We start from the raw sequence: 24,817 nt of genomic DNA, 5'->3' as shown, positions 1-24,817 counted from the left end.
TACACTTGTAGCAAATCTTTACGTTGAGGTTGGTTTTTCTTGGAAATTTGTAGCCAGTTTTTCCTATGCATATGTAATATTTATTATCTTGAGGAAGTTTTATATTAGTCTAAGAGATCTTTATATTACTTATATTTCTGAACTTTATTTGTATTATTTACATAGTAACATTTTTTTTAATGAAATGTTAGGATATTCATACTGAAACATTCCATTGGGGGAAAAAATTTGAATGGAGGCAAGAGAAACATTTCAAACATTTCTTTAACTACATAGAGTTTAAGCTCAGCCTGAACCACATGAGACCCTGTCTCAAAATTAATGATAATAATAATAATAATTGTGTACTAGGAAGTTGTAGATTTTATTGGACCATACTTACTTAGTTTGCATTATACATAATGCTTATTTGTGATCAAAAAACAATTCCTTACCTACCCTGAGTGATTTGTTTTTACAGTTCTGATGATTTTTTTATTTCTTTTTTCTATAATAAGTGAAAAATAAACCAGTGCCTAAAAATATAAATCTGTGTAGAGCAGCAATTTCATCTACAGTGTTGCAATTCTTTTGTAGGTACACAGACACACGGCTCTTGCAGCAAACACCCAGTCCCAGCAGAGTATACACACAACAACCTTGGCACGAGCTAAAGGGGAAATCTTGAGAGTCATTGAAATTCTCATTGAAAAAATGCCTACCGATGTTGTGGATCTTCTTGTGGAGGTGAGAATAGCTAGCTTCCAGCACACCTGTGCCTGCATTAAATACTTAAAAACAAATATTTAATAAATTTAAATTTAATAAATAAGAGGTTAAAAATAAGGGAGGAAGAAGGGAAGACCAGAGGGAGGAGGGGAGAGGGAATGTGTCACATAACTGAGATTAGTTACTTCTGTGCTATTGCAATAGGCCTTAAATCCATTTCCTCAAAACTAACATTGATTGCTGTAGCCATTCATTAACCATTCACATGGAATTGATATGTATTAGAATATTTGAAAGACTTTGTTGTCATCAACATCCATTGTAACTAAAGCCACTTCCACTGTGTGCTTGAGTAGTAACCCTACTGTGCACATGAGCACAGTGAGTTTCTACAGACAAGACCAAAGTTAACAGTAGCATCCATAGGCTTAAAATAGCTTTTATTCTTTTTAAGGTAAATACTAATCAAACTATATGGATTTGCATTGACAAAATGAGGTGCAATGGAGGTGCGTTTAAATTTTTAAAAACGAAGCATTTGAAGTTAACTTTCGCTCTGTCTTTCCTCTCAAAGGTCATGGACATCATCATGTACTGTCTTGAAGGATCTTTAGTTAAAAAGAAGGGTCTTCAGGAATGTTTTCCAGCTATCTGCAGGTAATCAAACCTTCAACAATATGCAAAGTAACTGACTTTCAGTAACAAATAATTAACATTTTAGTGAGGTAAATGAGAAAATCAGGTATTAATCATCATTTGATTACTTTCTAGAAAAATTCTGCAGTTTTGTGATAAGAACACAGAAATAATAGAACTAGTTATTTAATGAGTTCATAAAGACATTTTGCAGACAACTTAAAAGTACATTGCATATGTCTGTCCTCTCAGTCTACTCAGATTGTTTTTTATTTTACAAAATACCTAGAACACTGCTGACTTAGGAAAAAACATACTTTCCAGCAACAGAAATCAGTAGGCCACCTTTTCACTAGTAAACTATTTTATTTATCTATTTATTTTGCGTCCTGTCCACAACCTGCCCCCATCCTTCCCTCCCAGTCCCTACCCCCTATCCCCACCTCGCTGCCCCACTCCAACCCCCCAATTTCCTCCTCTCCTTTTCCTTCCAGGAAGGGCAGGTCCCCCGTGAATATCAGTAAAAGGTGGTATATCAAGTTGCAGTATATTTCAAGAATGATGGGAGTCTTTTCACTGCATCCTCTTAATGCGAGTCTATTTCCCCTGTGAAGAAGCAGGAAAGAGGGCAAGAAAACTAAAACCTTGTGAATGGTACTAAATGAATAAATTTAACTTAGAAGTTCTGTGTTAAATATCACATACATTTATATAACATGGAATGAAGATTGCTTTTGCATCGAAATAGAGTACACTGTGTTTATCTCTTTAATTAAATTTTTGGGTAAAGGTTCTTGTCCCATGAGCCTGACCACCTGAGTTCGTTCCTTGGGACCCGCATGGCTGAGTGAGAAAACTAACTTCTACAAATTGTTCTCTAACTTACACACATAATCATTGTCATCGTCGTCATTGTAGTAATCATCATAATTCATACATAGTTTTTGTCTTGTTTTCTTTTGTTTTTCGTGATAGTGTTTCTCTGTGTAACAGCACTGGCTGTTCTGGAATTCACTCTGTAGTCCAGACTGGCCTCAAACTCAGAGACCCACCTGCCTCTGCCTCCTGAGTTTTGCGTTTAACCAATTTTTAATTGGTTCTAAAATGTTTATAATTTGGAGCACTTTGGGTTTTTTTGATGTTGTCTGTAGAAATAGTACTTGAATCTGTCATAGGTAATTTTTCTCAGAGCACTCAGCTACTCAAAATTAGATGTAATTCTTTTTCTTTTAAACAAGTTCAGTGACAGCCTCCTTCTCTTTGCGTATTCCTCTAAATACAATGCAGCATAAGCAGTAGTCGGCAGAAAGATTCCTGAGGACAGGGGCGTCAGCATGCCACTTCTCTGGTCGCTTCCTAACATTTTCGCAACTAGCGTGCTGAATGGCTGATGCTTCGTTTTTCTCTGTATCTATATTTTTCTTATATTCAGTAGAACTTATACACTGTTCTCTCATTTTGCAGTTTGATTCTGCCACCTAGACGTTAAAATGTGAGCAAGATTAAATTAGGATGCAGTCACTTTTTAGCATTGGCTCTTTTGTGTCATTAACCGATTCTGACTACACCTAGTTGTTATTTCCCTGCCGATGCTCTTTTAAAGAGATGCCCAGATGAAAATGAAGATGATAAGAGAGTGGTTGTACTGGGACTTAACTCACTGAGTGCTTGTGGAGTTCTTAAAGCACTAGCCACTGCTATGTAAATTAGCTTCCTGGAGTTCAGTGCAGAAGCTGTTTGCCAAGGGATCTGTTTCCCAGCTTCCCAAGAGCCCCCTCAAGCACCTCCTTAGGTTACTGTTTCTGCTGACATCCATGTCTGTTGACTTAGTCATCCTGGAAAGAGAATGCCGAGATGCCTAGCAGATTTGTTCTTACTGAACACTATGTGTACATGTTTTTCCCCTCTGATTTACCAAAAAGCAATTGCACGTTGTTTAATGATTTAATAGTATCTTATTGAACACAAACTTTGTGTCATGTAGCTATTCTCTGGGGAAGTAATGATAGACTAGGAAACTCTGTGCTCCAGGATGACAGTGACTGATGGGGAGGAGATTGCATTGGTTCTTTGGACTGTGTAGTATGCCTGGTAGACGTCCTACCAGGGGCAGAGTTGGGCAGAAATACAGTGGTCATTTTAGTATATGGAATATAAGAAATTTCAAAGGGAGAATGTAGAAGAATAATGGTGTCTATTAAAAATGCCATCATGAGGGGGCTGGAGAGATGGCTCAGTGGTTAAGAGTACTGACTGCTCTTCCAGAGGACCCGGGTTCAATTCCCAGCACCCACATGGCAGCTCACAACTGTCTGAAGATCCAGTTGCAGGGGATCTAACACCTTTGCACCAATGCACATAAAATAAAGTTAAATAAAAAAAAAATGCCATCATGAAAATGTCTGCCAGGTAAACAAAGGGATCTGTGCTCTGGGAGAACTGGAGTGATGATTGGAGGAGCAGTAGTGGGTCGTAGGAACGTTTCAGAGAGCTGGCCAGGTGGCCTTTGTGAAAGGAAAAGGTGTGTAGTGCCCTGAAAGGCGGAGTGAGAACCAGACTGCTAAGTGTTTCCAGCCGTAGAAGGCTACAGTAAGTTTGGCCATGCCATGTAGTAGGGTGGTTAGGATATAGACTTTGCATAGAAGGATAGAGCCTGTTTATCTTTCTGTTGTAGAACCATAAACAGGCCCTATCCTTCTATGTGAAGCCTGTATTCTTACCACCCCACTATGAACCTTCATCCAGTAACTGATGGAAATAGATACAGATATCCACAGCTAAGCACTGGGCCAAACTCCTGGAGTCCAGTCAGACAGGGAAGAGAGATTATATGAGCAAAGGGGACAGGATCATGATGAGAAAACCCACAGAGCCAGCTGACCCAAGCTAGTGGGAGCTCACTGACTGTGGACTGATAGCAGGGGAACCTGCATAGGACTGAACTAGACCTTCTAAATGTGGGTGACAGTTCTGTGTCTTGGGCAATCTGTGGGGCCATTGGCAGTGAGACCAAGATTTATTCCCAGTGCATAAACTAGTTTTTTTGGAGCCCATTCCCTATGAAGGAATACCTTGGTCAGCCTAGATGGAGGAGGGGAGCTTGATCCTGCCTCAACTTGATATGTCAGACTTTGTTGACTTCCCATGGGAGTAAGATGGGGAGGGGTAGTAGGAGGAGGGGCGGGAGGGGGAACTGTGGTTGATATGTAAAATGAAAAAACTTTTAAATAATTTTTTTAAAAAAAAAAGCATAGAGCCAAGCCAGGGCTCTGAGTTCCCCACAGAAGACTTTGACCTTATTTAATAAGCAATGGAGAGTTAGAAAAGTTTAAACAAAACATTGAAGCTATAATCATAGATAAGATGTAGACTTTCATTGTAAAAAAAGTACTTATACTTTTTAGCAAAATAAAAAGTATTTTAGATAGAAGAGTTAAAAGTTTATGTTTTCAGAAATGATTTGGCTTTTCTTAAACTATGTTATTATGTAGACAGACCGATTGATTTTCCTTTTCAAGTAAGAAGCTGAATCAGCTCATTTCACCCTAAATGGGCACTTAAACTCTAGTGAAAAATTGCACACTGTCTACTTCAGCACTGAGTGAGCTCATGTTCAAGTGACTCCTCTAAACTTGTGGCTTGTTCTTAGCCTGTTCAGTGAGAACAGCGATACAACATAGAACAGCTTCTACCATAACTTCCAGTAAAATCCTTAAATTAGTAGTTATTTTATACTGTAATTTGATACCAGATGATTAAAGATGCTGCTCATACCCCTACTAGTAGCAATACCTCCCATTACTTTATTCCTGTTCCTCACACCTAAAAATCTACTTAGCAGGTTCTTTTGAGGTATTAAAACTTTTCATGTTAAAATAAACCAAAATAGGACCTGGGTGCATTCAGTTCTAGAACAACTTACATGTGTGACTCCTCGGGTTTCATATTATCAAGTAGACTCATGGATATTATAACTCTGGGCTGTCTACCTATATTTTGTAGTACAAAAGGAGAAGTTGATTTTAAGTTTGTTTAAAATAATATAAAGTATGAAACTTTAAGCTGGGTATTGTGGCTCATGCCTGTAATGCCAGCACTTGAAAGGTAAAGCCATGAGAATGAGGAATTAAAGCCAGTCCTTATGTAGATAATGAGTTCTAAGCCAGCCCAGGTTATGTGAGATTGTCTCTCAAAAGTCAAAACAACAAAAAGGGCCCACAATATGTTTTATTTTAGTTAGCACAGTTTGGAAAAAACTAAAATAATTTGTAATTAATAGAAGTTTATACTTGCAAAGCATTAAGTCTTTAAAAATATATAAATTTGAACTAAGCATTCATTTTCATATTCAATAGAATAACTTTAGTCACCACGTATTGCCATACCTACTAACCTTGTTCATCATCACTAGCACATTGAATAGTACAGATGATGATGATGATGATGATGATGATGATGATGACAACCAGTCATGCATTTGCCATAAATAGAGCTCACCAAGTGCCTAACCCTCTGCTAAGCACTTTATTAGTATCAACTCATTTCTATTTCATACAACTATAGTAAATATTATTTCCATTTTTCAGATGAAGACACTAATGAATAATAATTTAAATAATTTGCCATGGTTATACTATTAGTAAGTATAGAACCAGACAATGAGGTTTCCATTTGTCAACCATTACATAATACCAAGACATGCCTAGTAATTTTTTTTCAAGTATTATGCCATATGCGCAGCCCCAGAAGCATTTCCTATCTTTTCTTTACCACCCTAGCCATAGTAGGCTATACTATTGTTGGGAGCAGTGAGACCCCAGATCCTGAATTTCTTGTAATCCCCTGATCTGAGTGCCTACAGCTGCTCTGAGCATGAGACCTTCAGGAGTTCCTGATGGCAGGAGAGTGGTTTCTGGTGGGTTTGGCTGGGGCGTGGCTATCTCTATATAATCTGCCCCTGAACACATAAGGGGGCATTCTTGGAGAATTCAAGGATGACCCGTGTCGCTATCTCTCTGTCTGTGTGTGTCTGTGTATTTTAACCTCCAGCCCCTTGCCCGAAGCTCAGTAACTGGGTGCCAGCACACAGAGCGCAGACACGGGGGCGCGGTGCGTGACATACTATAGTACTTCTTTCCCCCAAGGAGGAGCGTAACTTACTCATCAGTCGCTCAGCAAGAAGTATTCATTAACTACTCAAATATGTAAGACCCTGACTGGGAAATAGTGACTCTCAAGCAGAATTCTCCAGCACGACCATCACAGTCTAGGACATCTTCTGTTTTGTCTTTTGAGACGATGCTTTCCACTAGAATTAAGCACTTAGAAAATACTTACTCATGTGTATGCCCCTGTGAAGGGTGCCTTCACTGCAGCCATTTCTCATGTATAAATATTTCAAGCATGTGCACAGTTTATAGGTGTGGAGTTAATGGGGCACATGCAAAGAAGGTCTGTAAAATCGCAGACAGCCTTGTCTTCATCGCAGCTGTAGTGTCGCTGTGACTGGCGGTCTGAAGACCTACTCCTGCCTCTTTCAGACTTGAGGAGTGCACAGCACATGGCGCTCAGAAGTGCTCCATTACATCGGTCCAGCCAAGAGACGTGGGCAGTGGCTTGTCACTTGGACTTCTTGTGCAAGTGAGAGTGACCCATGCTTGCTCCACTGCAAAATAGCTGTCATTTTTTCCATGGAGATTCAGTACCTATGTTGGGAATTAAATCATCCCTTATGGTTTATGGAGAACACATCATGAATGTCTCAATCCTAGTCACTATTCATGTCAAACAAAGGGCTACAATGTTCTATGAGTTAAATTTTAAAGAGATTTTCCTTACATTATAAAGCTTGCATATGCTTATCCTGCAGAGTATAAGCATGGGGATCAATTTTTAAAATATTGCATACAAATTAGAACAAAAGTGCAGTGCCATTTATTTTCTCTCCTGTTGGCAAAAAAAAAAAAAACCCAATAATTTTGATGATTCCAAATGAGCGTGACGTTTGGTGAGCATCTTAGGAACTTGGCATTGCCTATCTAAATTTAAGTATGCCTATTATTTGATCTTACTTTAATTTACCTGTCCAGCAAATATCTTCACCTAGTGTACAAAGACCCATAATATTATGTAGCCTATATGTCTGTCAGAAAAAGGATGACTATGTAGTGGACAGCATGCCCACTGAATGCAGTAGAGGTGAGGAAGATGACCTGTGACCCAGGTCACTGATAGAGGAGTACATCCCTACAACACAGGAGCAGACACAGCCCTGCAGGGTATCATGGATGATGCTATTGTACTAAAGGTGGAAAATGAAAACTACGTTTCATTATACATATCATTAACTAGACTACTTATGTTCATCTTTTAAAATTTCAACCTATGCAATTATTTCTAGTCTCAAAAGATGGTTAAGCTATAATTGTCAGTTTTGCTAAGATACCCTGGCTCAGGGCCTTAGCAGATAACATTGTAAATCTGACACTGTTTATCCTCATGAAAAATGAAATTTTTATAGGACCACTAGGCAGAAAGAAAGCATAATTCTCAATCTCTGCTTGACTTTTGGAGGACATTTTTATTTCTACTATATCTACTTAAATTGTTATTCTAGACCCCATGGAACATTAATTCTTAAAAGTTAATATTTAATGTAGTTCACATGCCGTTCATTAGAGGGTAAGCATTGTGTCTGGATCTTAGCCGTGTTAAACTTTTTACTATTGCATCTTGCATGCTTGATAAAGTTTTAAGATAGGATGTTGGATTAAAGAGCAATAGGGAAGGGTAGCTGTATCAAACACTGTGGTTCATGGAGATAATTTTCTCAAGATAACCTCGGATTGGGGCCTTAGTGAAGTAGGTGCATGAGTAGCTGAGATAATGGGCCATTGAGATTTTCTAGGTACCAGGAGCAGTAAGACTTAGAAAGGGAGCACTGTGAGCATATCCAAGTCTGTGCAAGGGGATGGCCATTCCTAGAGCAGAATAAGCAAAAGGAACCCAAGGTGAGGTCCCAGTGGGGCAGGGCTCTGAAGGACAGCTGTGAACAAAAAGCAGTGTGATGTAATTCACGGTTGACAAGAATCATAAGCTGCACGAGGACTATATCCAAAGTCTGGAGCAGCGTCTTTAAACAGTTTGGATAATACCACCTTTACCCCAGCAACAAATGCCTTTTCCATCAATACCCAGATCCGTTCCCTTGCTAATTATGGCTCTGATTGGGCAGTTTCCTTTGAGCCCATCTGGTAGGTGATAAATACTAGGATAACTTGATGTGGTACTTCTGTCAACTTGACACAGTATAGAGTCACCATGGAAGAGAATCTCAGTGAGGAATCATCTCGAACATGTTTACTGTGGCGTGGCTATGTGGGATTGTCTTGATCACAGTAACCAATGGAAGACCGGGTTTAACTATGGATGACATCATTCCCTAGACTTGGTCACCAGCCGGTGTAAGAGTGGAGAAAGGGAGCTGAACAATAACCATGCATTTATTCATCTCTCTCTGCTCTAACTGTGAATTTTTGTAGCTAGCTCTTTGAAGTTGCTGCCACCTGACTTCCAGATTGTGATGGACTGTGACTTGGAACTGTGGGCGACAGTGAACTCTTTCTCCTCTAAGTTGGTTTTAGCCAGGGTAAATCACAAATGAAACTAGTACCTTAGAATACTTAACAAAATCGTTCTTGCCAGATTACTAATTGCCATCTCAGTGTCTTGGTACCATCACAGTGACCTGAAAACTCAGATGCCAGTTCTAGAAAAACTTGTGACTTCTCTGAGGATGGATGAAGGCAAGAACAATATTAAAAACTATAATGGACTTCTGCCTCAACCCCTTGATATCATCAGAGGTGGGGACAGAAAATACATATCTCTCCATCCCTGGGACTGACAGTGCTCACATGCAGAATTGCTTCCCAAAGAAAGCAGTCTAGAGTTTGGGGGACCCCAAAGGCCTCAGCAGTTGGTATCTTCCTGCAGCAGCAGACTGACATATATAAGATTTTTATTACTCTTTTAAGAACCAGGAAGGAAATTTTAATACAAAACTCTGAGCCAAAAACCAGGCCATGAGACTGTCACTGCCCAGAAATCTTTAAAGTGTGTTTTAGACATGTCAGTCAAGTAGTAAATTACAGAGAGTGAAAAACGCTAGAGCTGTAATATAGGTGCTTTCAAGCAGACCAAAGACTTGATTCCAAGAATAGATTTAATCTTTCTATCGCATAAATAATGGTGTTTGTAGATGATATAGAAGGATGGGGTTGATATCCAAAGCATAAAGATTAGGTAATGTAGCAAAACCTTTAGTTTAAGATTCTGTCATCCCAATATGTTTGGTTTTGAAAAAATTTATTTCAAAGGTGATAATATTGTTTTGCAGTAGAATTTTGGCAGTGTAGCTATTAAATTTTTGCAAATAATTGATAAAATATCACTGTAAACTTTAATTTTCTATAGTCATTAACTCCAAAGAATAAATGTTTGTTATAACATGTGAGATACTAAGGTTCATGTTACTATAAGGAGATATAAATTAGACATGGGCATATGTGTGCAGAGATGGATATCGATATTAATACAGATGTAGATACAATGACACCCAGTACTCAGACAGCTATAGTTACTAATAGCAAAACAGCAACTGTTTAAAAACTCTTCTAAAGCATATTAATTTTCAATTAGAAGAACATTAGATTTTGAATATAGATTCCTATTGTTTATTGAAGTAGAATAATAAGCTACTTTCCATGAACACTATGACCAAGTAGTGTCTACCTTCCATAATACTGAAAATGAGGCCCTGGCCTTCCTTCCTCAAAACCCCTGCTGATAGCATTCATATTTGTCTCTCTCAGCCTCTCTTCTTAGAATTACACAATTGTTCTGTATCTTACCTCAAAAATACATAGAAACTTTTCTTCCCAATTTCTCTCCCTTGAAAAAGTAAAAATTGCCTTAAGGTTTCTGTGGTGTGATAAAACCCTGACCATAAACAACGTGGTGAGGGAAGGGTTTGTTTCGTCTTCCAGCTTGTGCTCTATCATCCAGGGAAGTCAAGGCAGACATCTGAGGAAAGGATGCTGCTTACTCAGTCTGCTTTCTTGTACAACCTGGGACCACCTGCCTAGGGTGGCACCACCTGCAGTGAGCTGGTCCCTCCCGTATCAGTTATCAATCGAGAACATAGCTCAAAGGGCAAGCCAATGGGGGCAGTTCCTCAGTTGAGACTCTCCTTTCCCAGGTGACGCCAGTTTTATACAGCTGGTGACAACTAAGCAGCACCAGAAGGTTTATTGCATTTGACTTTACATTAGAAAGGTTCCCTGGCTTTCTCAGCCTGCTTTCTTCTTTGACTCCGGACCACAGGCTCCTTCTGTATCATTCAGTAATCAAGAAAATGCTCTATAGGCTTGCCTACAGGCCATTCTTATGGAAGCATCTTCTCAGCTGAGAGTGCTTCCAAAATGACCCTAGTTGATATAAAACTAAACAACACAGAAAGTTTATGGACACAGAGAAGGACACAGCAAATAATATGATTGAGAAAAAATGTTTTCAAATAGAATATTTAGTGTAGCCCTCATCTCCTGGACAACTCACTGAGACCATGTGAAATAGAAAGTCTACTTAAAAGTTTTTGTGACTATAGAAATCATACCCGATTTACCCTTACAATACTATCCTCGCCTGTAGATCCAGCCATATGGACTGGAAATCAGTATGCCAGAAATTCAAATACTTAGTCCACTCCTGAAAACTAACCTAGAAAGTAATGAAAACAAGTCAACATCTTCCAGCCTTCATACCATCTACCCTAGAATTCTTTTATTCAATGGAACAAAAATAACAAATGTGCTTATTCATATTGCCATCACCGTGGTTAGCTAACCAAGTTAGTAAATCTGGGAAGTGTACAAGATTTCACAAATTTTCATGATTTTTTTTCTAGTAAATAGCATTCTAAGGTGATTTTAAATTAATGATGAGAATTCAGGAGACTTGCCATCATGTAGATTTTTATATTCTGTGATAATGTATATTCATTAGTTTGGTAACAAGCCATAGGAGGATAATTAAATTGGATATGTGAGTCTTTCAAACCCTTTCTCTCTTCTGCTCAAATAGAAATGTGTACACATGTTATAAAACTGGATTTTCAGCCGGGCGGTGGTGGCACATGCCTTTAATCCCAGCACTCGGGAGGCAGAGGCAGGCGGATCTCTGTGAGTTCGAGGCCAGCCTGGTCTACAAGAGCTAGTTCCAGGATAGGCACCAAAAAGCTACGGAGAAACCCTGTCTCGAAAATCCAAAAAAAAAATTAAAAAAAAAAAAAAACTGGATTTTCACATTTAGTTTTTCGCCTTTATCCCTTCATGCCTCAAACTCTCAAGTATACTTATGATTATAAATGTTTGCTAACAAAAATAATTATTGCCAAGTGTATTTATGATTATAAAATTATTTGTTGTCAAAAGACAATGGGGATGTTCTATCGGGAACTCACCAAGGCCAGCTGGCCTGGGTCTGAAAAAGCCTGGGATAAAACCGGACTCGCTGAACATAGCAGACAATGAGGACTACTGAGAACTCAAGAACAATGGCAATGGGTTTTTGATTCTACTGCACGTACTGGCTTTGTGGGAGCCTAGGCAGTTTGGATGCTCACCTTACTAGACCTGGATGGAGATGGGTGATCCTTGGACTTCCCACAGGGCAGGGAACCCTGATTGCTCTTTGGGCTGACGAGGGAGGGGGACTTTATTGGGGGAGGGGGAGGGAAATGGGAGGTGGTGGCGGGGAAGAGACAGAAATCTTTAATAAATAAATAAATAAATAAATAAATAAAATAATTTTTAAAGACATGGTCTTACTCTGTAGTCCTTGCTGGGCTGGACTGGAATTTACACTGTAGCCTACACCAACCTGAACTCACCTCAGCCCTCTTGCCTCAGCCTTCCAAGTGCTGGATTTATAGAGTGAGCCGCTAGAGCTGGCCGACAATTCATCAACAGGCTGGTGGTCTCCGTCAGTTCTGTCTTACTTGATTTTTCAAAAGTACTCAGTACTAAAGGGAAACATATTTATAAAATCTCCATATGTTGATTACAGACATTTATTTAGAAATAATAAAGAAATAAAGGCTTTTATATACATATACATGCATATGTATTAATCTTTGAGTGTATTAGTTTCTGTCTTCCATATGCAGGCAATCTCACCTGGCTTTTGTTTTTGTTGTTGTTGTGAAAATGTTCCATTCAGGTTCTATATGGTCAGCTATTATGAACGGAGTCACAGAATTGCCGTTGGAGCACGCCATGGCTCAGTGGCCCTGTATGACATCCGGACTGGAAAATGTCAGGTAAATAAATCATTGTGACTTCCTAAAGTTATTGAAGGGAGCGAGAGACCAGCGCTTCACCAGGTGATGGACTGAGCTGCTGGAGCATTATGGATAATGTGTAAGAGATCAATAGTTTAATGAAGGACTCAGAGAATATAGAGCCCCACTGTCTTGAGTCCCCAGGATTGGAGGCTGCCATGATGGAATTGCAGTAGAGCCTGGAATGAGAAGACACTTCTCATGATTGATTTTACAATATATCTCTTCTTTGTCCAGTGTTGTCTGGCTTTCCTACTTCTGACATGTTTCCTGAAAAAAACTTTGATGCTACATGTAAGGATGTGATGACTGAGGAAAAATTAATTTTCTGTGTAAGAAAAATGAGATACTTAACAATTCTGCCACAGTAATCTAGTCAGAGTTTATACAACCACAATAGCATTTAATACAACTCTGCAAAATGGATACTCAGTTTTCAATAATAATGTGTCATTTCCCTGACTTTCATACTACATTTTATGACTTTATAACACTTTATTGTTCCTGAAAATTTTTTCTTGGCTTTGATCTTGTTTACCTGATTTTCCGGATGTATCCAGTGGAAAGAAGGGGCAGGTATGTTCCCATTTGGGCATGAAGGAAACTGAAGCTCAGTGCCTTCAATCACCCTATTCCAGAGTCACGCCATTGGCTGACAGCAAAGCCAGGGCTAAATTCTACCAAGGTCCTCGTTTACCAGGGTGCTTGATGCTCACTGAGAAAGTGCCATGTCGTACTTTCCCCTGTTTCAGTATAACATTTAGTATTGCTGGTTTCACGCTGTGCAGAGGGAATAGAAGAAAACTGTAGGAGTGTCTAACAGTGTCGGTTATCTCTTCTGTGTAATACACTGCTAATCTAATGCCCCCCTCAAAGTCTCCTTGCTAAGCTGCCATGAAGTAATCGTGAGACAGGGATAGCAAGTGCTAGAGGTAAAAGTGTCAGGTTTCAGACAAGTGTAAAGGGTGCTGTTTGAATGCAAAATGCATTTCTCTGTGGATGCCTCTGAGAGTGGCCATTGTGCGTAGAGCATACACCATGGCCTAATTGTCCAGCACTCTAATTGGTGTTTTCTCTTCAGTCTATTCTGATACCATACTGCTTCCCTCTTGGCTCTCATTGAAGACAATGAAATCACTCTGAAGCTTGTTTAAAGATTAAGTTTTGTGTTTTTATATGATTCTTTCAAAAAGGATTCTTCAAACAGCATTTCCAAAATGTCTTTTTTTTTTTTTTAAAACCTTTATTTGTTTTGTGTGGGAGCGGAGGGCATAGCACATGTGTTGAGGTCAGAGGAAATCTGAGGGAGTCGATTCTCTCCTCTCACAGTGTGGGTTCTGAGGGTCAAACATAGGCTGTCAGGCTTGGCAGCGAGGGCCTTGCCCCTTGAGCCATATGCCCGCCCCAGGATATCTTCTAAGAACTTTCTTATTTTGTTTGTTTCTGTGTTTATTTATTAGAAACAGATCTCACTAAGTATCTCTGGCTGGCCTGGAACTCACTGTTTAGGCCGGGCTAGCCTCAGACTCAGTGAGATCCTCTTACCTCTGCTTCTAGTGCTGGCATTGAAGACACGTGACACCGTGCCAGGTTTCAATCTAATTTAGTTTTGAACATACATAAAAAATATAACTTTATATATCAGTGGGATACCATGTCATGTTTTGGTTCATATATTCATTGTACAATATTTAAATCAGATCAAATATTTCTGGGTCTTCAAAAGTTGATCATTTCTTTATAATGAAAGCATTCAAAATCTTGTAATATTTTCAAGTGTCTGTTGAACTGTTCTATAGTTAACACAGGTACATATAGTACCTTTTTTTTGTTTTTTCGAGACAGGATTTCTCTGGAGCCTGTCCTGGAACTAGTTTTTGTAGCCCAGGCTGGCCTTGAACTCACAGAGATCCGCCTGCCTCTGCCTCCCTAGTGCTGGGATTAAAGGCATGTGCCACCATCGCCCAGCTGCTTCTCACTTCTTTTTAACGTAGTAAACTCTGAACATTTCCTGCCCAACTCCACCCATCCCGTCTCAGGTCACCACAGTTTGAAAATTGGAGTATGTTACTAGAATTGGAGTATGTCACTAGAATTGGAGTATGTCACTAGAATTGGAGTATGTCACTAGAATTGGAGTATGTCACTAGAATTGGAGTATGTTACTAGAATTGGAGTATGTTACTGAAGAGCAAGTTTGAAAGAAGCACAAACATGTACAGGGTTAAAGGTGGAGGGGAGGGAGGAAAGGAAAGGTAGTGGTATCCTGCAAACTTCTTCAGAACTGAGAATTTGCACATTATTGCTGCTTGAGGATCCCCTGTGAGACAGATCATGTCCACAGCCAGGCCCCAGCCTAAGACTTGGTCTGTGTAACTTCCTCAGGAATACCTTTAGCTCTTGCTTCCTAACAGCATCCCTTCCAGCTGACTTTTTCCTGTTTCTGGCATAATGTGATGATCCTACAGTCACCCAGCTACATGCAGTAACTTTTTCTTTGCAGACCTGAGGACCTGGGGTCTTCTCTTCCAGCACCATAAACTACACCCTCAGGTTTGTTCTTTGAGCTTTTGAGCCTTCCTGTTTTGGCCATCACACATATCATTCCTCTACTGAGCTTTGTCTCATTTAGTAGCGCCATCTTTTTCTACCACGTCTTGGTCCTCGCCCAGATTGTGTAGGAGTCTTTCAAAGTATCTGTTGTATGAGTGGTCATAATCACAGTTGGGTTTTAGGAAGTGTGCCTTTGCTTTATTTACTGAGATTGTTCAAAGCAGCTTAACTCAGGGAGGTCACCTCATGGGCCACTCACTCATCAGTAAAGCACTTCTGGCTAGTAAGAACGCTGAGGACGGCCACACTGAGCTGATGGTGGCTAGCTCTCCCTTTAGACCTGTTCTATTGGAATTCATTGGTCCTTCTAACCCTGTACTCATCCGTACGTCACGCAGTTGCCAGGCTCCTTGCCCATCTCTGCCTGCCTTTCTTACTCACCGCAGTCCTTGTTAATTCAGCTGTTAAGCATTTGTTTCCTTTTGTTTGCTAGAGAAGGCAGTGTAGTGCAGGGTAGACTGTGAAACTATACCGCCTGTAGTAGACTTTTCAAACAGTTTTAGATTTGCGGCAAAGAAATGAAAGGTAGAGATGTTTGCTATGCATCCACTGCTCTCTCACAGTGCATGGCTCCATCCTAGCCATCTCCTCCACCATAGTGGTCCACTGGTATTGTAGAGAAGACCAGACCTTCCTCACGGGTTTTGTGGTTGCAGCTTCTGAAACAAATTGGCAGTATATGCGAGAGACAACACTTGCCCACTTATTACCATGAACACAAATATGAAAGTCATATAAAACATAAAACTTGCAGACAGCCTAGATGACTGGGGCTACTTTATCTTTGTAATAAAGAAAGAAGTAGGAGGCTGAATGGGAGTAACTGATTGGGGATGGAGAATGATCTATAGCACAGACAACAGTCAGGGCAATATTCCTCTGGACTATGGGTGTAGTATTGGTGCTCACTGTTCCTTCGGTGACATAGTTTGGGTCTTCCTTGAGACTACAGACTTTGAAGGCCATATGTTTGCTGATGGATCTGTTATTTGGGTAGATGAAGGAACTTTTAGGAAAACCTTCTCTGAAATTTTTGATCTACATCCAAAGCAGCATATGGGGGGGGGCATCTTTTCTAAGCCCCAACAATTATAATTGATAAACCTATGCTTGACTTTTTCACAATCACTAGTTTGCATTGGGTCATCTCTTGCTGTTCTGTATTGACAGATTTGAACAAATGCACCCAGGCTATTTCTACCATGATTGTGACATACAGAGGGGTTTCACAGCCCTAAAAATCTTCATCTTTGTAACTTTTATGCATATTTTATTATCTTTAGTAACTGTTCCTGGATATACATTATTAAGTCATAAAATGTGTGCATTTGGTTACCAGAACATTTGACGCTGTTTTCCCACACATGTATATGAGCAGTACTTTCTCCATGGCTTCCCCAGTAAAGGAAGTGAGCATGTTCCACGGAGACACCCGTGTCTCTCAAACTGACTATCAGACTTTGGAAACTATGAACCCCAAAGAAATGAAAATCTCCCCCCCCCCAGGAATCCCATGCTTGGAGAAGGAAAGGGGAACTTCTCTCCTGCAGAGACCCGCAGGCAGCTCTAACAACTTGTCAGACAATCTCACAGGATGAAATGGAAACCCAGAAAATGGCGAGTCAATGGTGATTGGGACCACACCTTGACCAGGACTACTTAGATATGCTTACACTCTGGTCTCACTTCAGAACCTCTGATAGGCTTGAGGGGTTCTCTGGGTCTCTTTGTACCTCTTCTCAATGTGGCCACTTTGAATAAATCTCCTTTCTCTGGTTTCTACTATTAACTTGGCTCTTTTTATGGGCATATTAAGAACTGGTGACTGGACCTGACCCCTAAATTCAACATTTTTTTTTTGTGAATTACAACATGACTTCTGAACACATAAATTCTCATTAAAAAATGAAACTTCACACTTGACCTGATTTTCTCTTAATTTGTTTGATGTAGTGAATGATGGAGACAGAGAGAGGGAAACACATAGAACCCAGAAAACATTATTTTCAAGAGTTGTCTCTTCTCCCAGGTTTTGAAACATTTCTTACTGTTTCTGCTGCTATGCCACACAGTAGCTGACTGTTGAGACTCTAGCTCTTTCTCCTCTCTCCACCTCCTATGTCGCTATAGGAGTGTTGAGATTACTGAGGCCCACCACTGCATCTGGCTATGTGGGTTCTGGGAATCAAACTCAGAGTCATCCGACCTGTGCGGTAGCATTTTTGTTCACTGAACCATCCCTGGCTCCACAATTAGCCTGTTTTGCTTCCAGTGTTTGTCATCTTAGATAATAGACTATTTATTCATCAGTTTGTAATTTATCATTTGCTCTATTTTTTAAAAAATTAAAATAGTTCACCACTGTGCTAGACAGCATATTACATGCAAGAAATCACAAAGTAAATGAGTCTGTCCATCAAGGAACAACTGGTGGCGAAAGCGTAGTGATGAGCCTTTGAAGGAGGGGCCATACAGCATGGAGGAACACTAACTTAAATTTATGCAGGATCTTAGGAGACCTGCACAGGAAAGACTTCCTTTGAGGGAGGATGTCTGAAGAGAGAGCCCTGAACAGTGAGGACTCAGGCAAAGGAGGGAGAGTAACAGAGACTGTATTCCCTGCAGATGTGACATGTATGAGCCCAGAAGTTTAGGATACATAGAGAAGGCCTGCTCATCAGAAATCTCCCCTATGCTCTCCTGCACACATGGAAGTGGTCCATGTTATAGCAGTACTGACTGGGGCATTACACTAGAAGTTGAACGTGTGACAAGCGTGGTTCCAGTGCACAAGGGGAGACACCTCTTACCTGTGACTTATTAAATGCTTATTCGGCATAGTTTTGTTAATGAGTTGTATAATATTAGCCACGTTCTAAGAAGGTAGCTGACTACTGACGTTTTCCATTAACTAAAATGGTATTTATAAGAATGGGGGATTTGGTGAGCTTGCTGTGTGTTTTCGGTGTGGGATTTAAATTGTTTTATGAAAATAAGCCCTTATGAGTTTTCTAAAATACACTTAATTATTGCAAGCACTCTGAAGTAGTAGATTTCAAAAGGAAGCTAATACCCAAGTCTGAACAGACAGGCTAGCTGGCACACCTACAAGGACAGACGTTCAGAAGACACTAAATGGTCTGTGAGGATAACAACAGTTTGACTTCTGGTTAGGAGAAGCAATGGACCTTACGGGATGGTGAGATTGATGCTTCTTTAATGCTTATAGTTGACATTTTAGGTATTTCCTCCTTGCTCTCTCAGAGCTGCTTTTATGGCAGGTGCTCCCTGTGACATCCGGAGCAACAACCAGCAATGTAGCATCAGGGCGGTAATAAGATGAATGGCTGGAGAACACAATGGCTGCTGACACCCTTGAAGAATTACCTAGTAGGCTTCCTGTTCGAACGTGAAATGCTATTTAGAGAAGAACCTCTAAGAAAAGAAACAGATCCCCCCAAACAGAGCTGGATTTTAGACTCTGCTCTGAAACTTTCAATATCCTAACATAATATTTCTAAGTGACTATATAGGGCGATTGTTTTTCTTACCCTACTTCTCATATCAGCATCAGGCTTGGAATGTTAGTGAACCAATAACTTTGCACAGATAGAGAAAATTAAATCCTTAGCAATACCTTGCTCTTGACAAACCCAGTGGTTGCAAAAAAAAATTTTCAAATTCCTTGAAAAAATATTGAGTAGGCTAAAGTCTTTTTCTTTCTTTTTTCTTAAGTTTGGGATTTTTTTGTGTTTGGTTTTTTTGTTTGTTTGTTTGTTTGTTTATTATTTTTTTTATTTTTGAGACAGTCTAACTGTACAACCCAGGCTGATCTGGAGCTCATTATGTAGATTAGGATGGCCTTGAACTCACAGAAGTCCTCCTGCCCCAGCCTTCCAAGTGCTATGATTACAGGCACCTGGCTTAAAATTTCTTTCAATTCTGAGTATTCTCATCATTCCATTCCCAATTCTTAGTAACATTCAAGTCCCACGTTGCCATTTTCTTCCTCCATTTCCATATATAAATATAAAATTAAGAATGGAGAGATGGTTCAGTGGTTAAGAGCACTTGCTGTTCTTTGAGAGGAACTGGGTTTGATTCCCAGCAGCCATGAAGTGATTCACAACTAGTTTGCAATTCCAGTTACCAGGGATCTAATGCCCTTGTCTGACCTCCATGGGTGCTGTACAGATATAGTACCTATACTTATATGTAAACACTCAAACACATAAAGAAGAATTAATATTTTAAAGTAGAAATGTACATGTGTGTGTATAAAATTTTCCTTGTATAAATAATCTTAAAATAATTGATCCATAGTGCAGTTTTCCCTCATGGTCCAGGATCCTCAGATTCTGCAGTCTATTATATGTGAAATGGTATAGCATTTGCATTCAGCAGATGCATATCATCTCCTATACTTAGGGCATCTCTGTATTATTCATACTATCGTGTAGACTGTGAACACTGTAAATAGTTGGTAGACTGTATTGAGAAAGGAATAATGAAAAAGTCTACCATCCCATGGAACACAGATGTGGTGTTTTAGCTTTTAGATTATCTTTATCCCCAAACTGGTCGAATCCGTGAGTGCAAAGCCTGCAGATACAGAGGCCACCTGCCCATTGTGTGTATTCAGGATTCGCTGCCATATATTCCTTATATCTACTCCTGTTCGTAAGGATATTAAAATAAGGTCTAGCTTAGCAGTTGTTCATGATAGGTTGTAGGAGTTGTTAGAGGAGTTTTGTCAAGAATTGGTAACTCCTAATGGAGCCCTGGTATAGTTAGAGACAAGGCACACAGGTGTCTAAAACCCTGGGTCCATTCCATTCACCAGTCCAGAGACTGCTCCATCAATCAAAAACTACTACTCAAGCATAGAATCATATAAACTGATACAAATTTTAAACATTGCATTTTAATTTAGTGTCATATATAATTTGATATTTCCTGTCTTCTAATACATGACCAAGGACTTTTCTTTCTATATAGATCTACTGGTTTGTGTTCTTAAAATGAATTTCTAGCTAAGTCAAACTGGGTTCTTTTCTTAGAGTGAGCTAAGAAATTAAAAGCACTTACAGAACAGGTTGGCAAGATAACTTAGTGGGTAAAGGAACCTACCAGTAAGCCTGATGACTTGAGTTCAGTCCCCAGGACCCACAAGGTAGAAAGAGAGAAGTGACGCCTGCAAGTCTTCTCTGACCACCACATGCTTGCAATAGCATGCTACTTCTGTATCCAAAGTAAATAAATAAAATATGATTAAAAATGCAAAGCAGCATCAGTATAATCGTAGATGTTCATACTTTGCCCTGATCTTTTACAGTCATCTCATTTAAAGCAAATTTTATGTTTTAAACCTGTGTCCTTAAAAAGCCCTCTTCTCTTGCTTACTGTATGATTTTTCTGTGTTTACTACAACTACATAATTTACATAGGCAAACTCAACTAGCATTAACTTTAGCTCTCAGGCAGGGTATTTGGAAGAAAGGAGCCCCAGTGAATGGGCTTAACAGACAGAACCCTCCCAGTACCTGGTATGCCTCATAGGTGGTCCAGTTAGGCTGGCGGAAGCAGGGCGAAGAGAGAGCCTCACTACTGCTAAAGTTACTGTAGCAATTCTGTCCGTCCTTCTGCTGGCAGCACGTGATGGCTAGGAGGGTAAAGTGGTGTCCAGCCCACAGAAAGCACTGGCTTATTTGGCAGGCATCTGTGTTTACAGTCGGGTAGGGCTGACAGAGTGAAAATGTCCTGTGCTGCTGTGAACGTCATAGGTCGTGAGGGCAGGCTCAGCGAAGGGACAAGAGCAGGAAGAAACTTCTGAAGGCCGCATGGTCGGAGCTGATCCTTGAGGAGGTGTTCCTCGTGCGGCTTCCTGGGGGGAAGGACATTCATTGCAGACAGACGATGAAATATTAGCAGAAGCTTGGAAGCATCATTTAGCTTATGATGCATCGCATAAGCTGTTGGGATTTTGGAATGTAGGAGTGTCTGAGCATGCTAGAGGAGGAGGGGAAGAAGGCTGACGGCAGGAGGGTGGGATCATGATGTGCACTTCAGGATCGATAGTGTGCATGTGTGTGTGTTACTAAATATAGCCCAATCCTCTGCATAATGTTGCTTGTGTGTGTATGTTTTCACAGCTGGCCAATTGGTGTGCCCTTCCCTAAGGAAGACTATTTCATTCTCAGTATTCCTTAGTTGCCCATAGTTCTTTGTATTAGGTTGAGACCTTATGGACTTTCCCTGGTCCACTTTGGCATGTGTATTGGTGTCTTCCTTGCTTGACTCTTGTTTAAGCAGTTATTAAATCAAAGAACATGTCCATAGGAAACATGTTAAAATTAAGTAGACATTAATAATAAACATAGCAGAAGTTTCCTCTTAGGCACACAGAAAGAATGCACTGAGGGCAGAGTTCAGGGTGTATACTGGAGACTTGGCTCCTCCCCTTTAGTTATTCACTCAGAGTCCTGGCCAATGGCTAGTGAGAAGGCTCAGGCCTGCCCTGTGAGCCTTCAGTCGCCTCTCCCTCCACCCAGCTGTGTGGCCGCACTTTGAAGCTTATTTCTGCTGTCCTGTGAGGCGACTGTCCTAATCTAGAATGCTTACTATTCAGAGCAAGGTAGTCTAAGCATCATCTACTCCAAAGAATGAGAGAAGCAAAGACCCCTCAGTGGAATGGTCATCATAGCAAACCCGATGCTCCTTCCTCATGTTTATTGAACGTGGTCCTTTGGAGCGAGAGGACCAGCTTCCGCAAGCCCCTTTGCAGTTCCATGGGTGAACACCCAGCATATGGCACTGTTACTATGTTGCTGAAATTTATGTAAATGTCTTGTCAGAGATGAATTAAAACTTACAGCACTAAATCTACCAGGACTCAGCTATAACTCACACAGATATACTGCTTATAGAAAAGTATATCAAGCTTCTGGAATTACTGCCTCTTCAGTAGTTGGAGGTTAAAAAAGGTAGCAGTTTATATGCCATTATACATAGACAGCAGTTTGTCATTCTTTGGGAGTGTTGAGGAATGCGAAATACAGGCATGTCCTTTAATCTACAATCTAATCCCGCATTGCAACACCAAGGAGGACCCAGGAAATTCACTCTTAAGCCCACTCATTAACTTGCTACTTAATTTTCTGAGCCTGAAGTTACTAGATCTAAAATCCTGTTTGTAGAGTTGCAATACTAACTGAGACTGCTTTTGTGCAGTAATCAGGTATGCAATGCAGTCATTCAGCATATCTTGAGTGCCAACTGTATGTCAGGCACAAAACAATCTTTCTAGAGAATGAAATCATTTCATCCAACATCCTTATTTTTATAAATAAATAAATAAATAAAATGGGGCCAGAAAATTCAGGTGCATCGCACAAATGTGTGAAAGTACTTTTGAGAATTACAAAGACCACTCAAGAGAAAATAATCATGTTATAAAACAAAGCCACTGTCTCCTTTATGTAGGGATGTATATGTGATTAGCACAGTGTGTCTGGCCATTTAAGAGTTCATTTCCCATTAATTGTCTAGGCACTGAGATTCAGCATTGTTCTTTCCAAACCCGATTCCGAACCCGCAAGGCCGAGATGCACGGCATCTACATCTTGTAGAACACCTCTAGGTAAATCTGTGGCAGGCTTGAGGTTAGAAACTCTGTTTATACTGAATAAAAAGTAGGATATGGTGTGGGTGAACTAGCATGTGAGTTATTGAGCTCATATTTCAGTCCTCAGGGTCTATGGAAATCAAGTAATTTCAGGAATTACAAAAAATGACTTCTAGCTGGAATCATATAGACTAAAATGGAGCTTAGGATGACTGGAATTTGAGGTATGTTTTAGTATTGAAAAAATAATGTAGCAACAGCACGGAAGGTTTACATGGAGCCCAGTGCTCCCCTAGGGAAAAAAATTACTCACAAGGTAAATAACATTTGAAATCATGGGCTACATACCCTGATTAAGTCTTTAAAATGTTACCTAAACATCTTGAAATTTTAGGTTATAGTTAAGGTCTTGGTTATTCCTTTGTGTCCAGATATTTCTCTCTTTGCTCAAGCTCGTCTGGCTCTACCATGATGGAAAGTCTGGCAGCACAGGAGCCAGTGGGAGGCAGGCTGTATGAGCCACTCTTTGAAGGAGCTTAGCCATAAAGACTAGGGGATAAAGAAAGCCTGGCTTTTTTATTTCTTAATTAATTAGTTAATTAATTAATTATTTTTCCCAACATAATCAATTTCCCCTCCCTCCTTTCCTCCTTGCCACATTCTCCAATCCCTCCCCCCCACACCCTGCATCCACTCCTCTTCCTTTCTGTTCACTTTGTGAATTTCTACACAAGTAACACAAGTAACCTCACAGACTCGAATGGTTTTCATGATTCTGCATCTCAACTCAGGAAGAGCTGTTCTCCGGCTTCCCGCCATTTCCATAAAGCAAATACAGAGCTGTTTACAGCAGCCCTTGTCTGGCTTTGGCATTGATTTTAAATCACCTGGATTGATCAAGTGGTTGTGGAACTTTAAAATATCCCACCAAACACAATTGGAACCCAGGACTTTTTAATCTGCTAACATAATAGCCATAGAAATGAATTGCCAGTTATTCTTAATTTGGATTACAAGAAGAATCGGTGCTGCCATGATGCCAGTGTCCGGGGCTCTCTTGGGTGCTCTGTGCAAAATGTTCCTGGCTTTGGAAGCAAACATCTGAAATCCATGTGTGTCTTGGAGTGTGTCATTGCAGAACACCTTCCTCAGTCAATGAGAGCGGAGCATGCAGATCCAACTGCTGTGTGATCATACATTGCCTCTGTTGCAGGCCAGCAGCAGGATTGAGGCAAGCTGATTACAAGGAGAGCTGACGCACAGCTAAGTAGTTCAACACAAAGTCTCGACGAGCAGGCAGTGTGGGGGGACAGGGAAGGAACCTAGCACTAGACCATGGTCTCTCTTCATGCCATTAGACCTATCTAAGTCTGAACTGTCGGAGGGGATAATGAAGTTGCTCCTGCATTTCCCTGATTACTTTTTACATTAGTTCTACCTAAGTAAATATTTTAAAGCTTTAAACTACTTTAAGAGGTCAACTTCCCTTTAAAAAAAAAAAGCCATGATTTTTCTGTAGTTTGATATTATACTGCAATTTTGTTGTCATAGAAACCAGATAATGTAATATAACTTTTCAAAAATGGAAACCCGCGTTTAACTTTATTACACCAAGAACAGCTCAGAGTGGATGATTTATATGTACTCTCATCATGACCTAAAGTCTAAAATTTACTTTATACACATCAGATTCCAATAATTGAGCCTACAGAGAAAGTTCTATCGTCCTCTGAGACACTAAAATATAATAAACATCAACAAGTAAGTTTTTTTTTTAATTCATGATCTTCGTAGTTGCAAAACACAAGTTTGAAGTATTTTCACAGAAGCATTTC

General features: G+C 40.0%; 1 protein-coding gene across 2 annotated transcripts in view; it reads left to right on the top strand.

Moving 5' to 3' along the window:
- The window catches only part of LOC121440611 (WD repeat-containing protein 7-like), a 284,512-nt gene that overhangs the window by 221,408 nt on the left and 38,287 nt on the right, over positions 1-24,817 (top strand). For both annotated transcript variants that reach the window (XM_041641378.1, XM_041641377.1), the window contains 3 exons: positions 577-726; positions 1,283-1,365; positions 12,625-12,724. In XM_041641378.1, coding sequence (XP_041497312.1) covers positions 577-726; positions 1,283-1,365; positions 12,625-12,724 — 333 coding nt within the window. The remainder of the gene's footprint in view (positions 1-576; positions 727-1,282; positions 1,366-12,624; positions 12,725-24,817) is intronic.

Source organism: Microtus oregoni, unplaced genomic scaffold (assembly GCF_018167655.1).
Source record: "Microtus oregoni isolate MIOR12 unplaced genomic scaffold, Mior012 000069F_ref0000032, whole genome shotgun sequence".
In the NCBI taxonomy this organism is placed as follows: domain Eukaryota; kingdom Metazoa; phylum Chordata; class Mammalia; order Rodentia; family Cricetidae; genus Microtus; species Microtus oregoni.
This window is presented reverse-complemented; position numbering and strand designations above follow the sequence as displayed.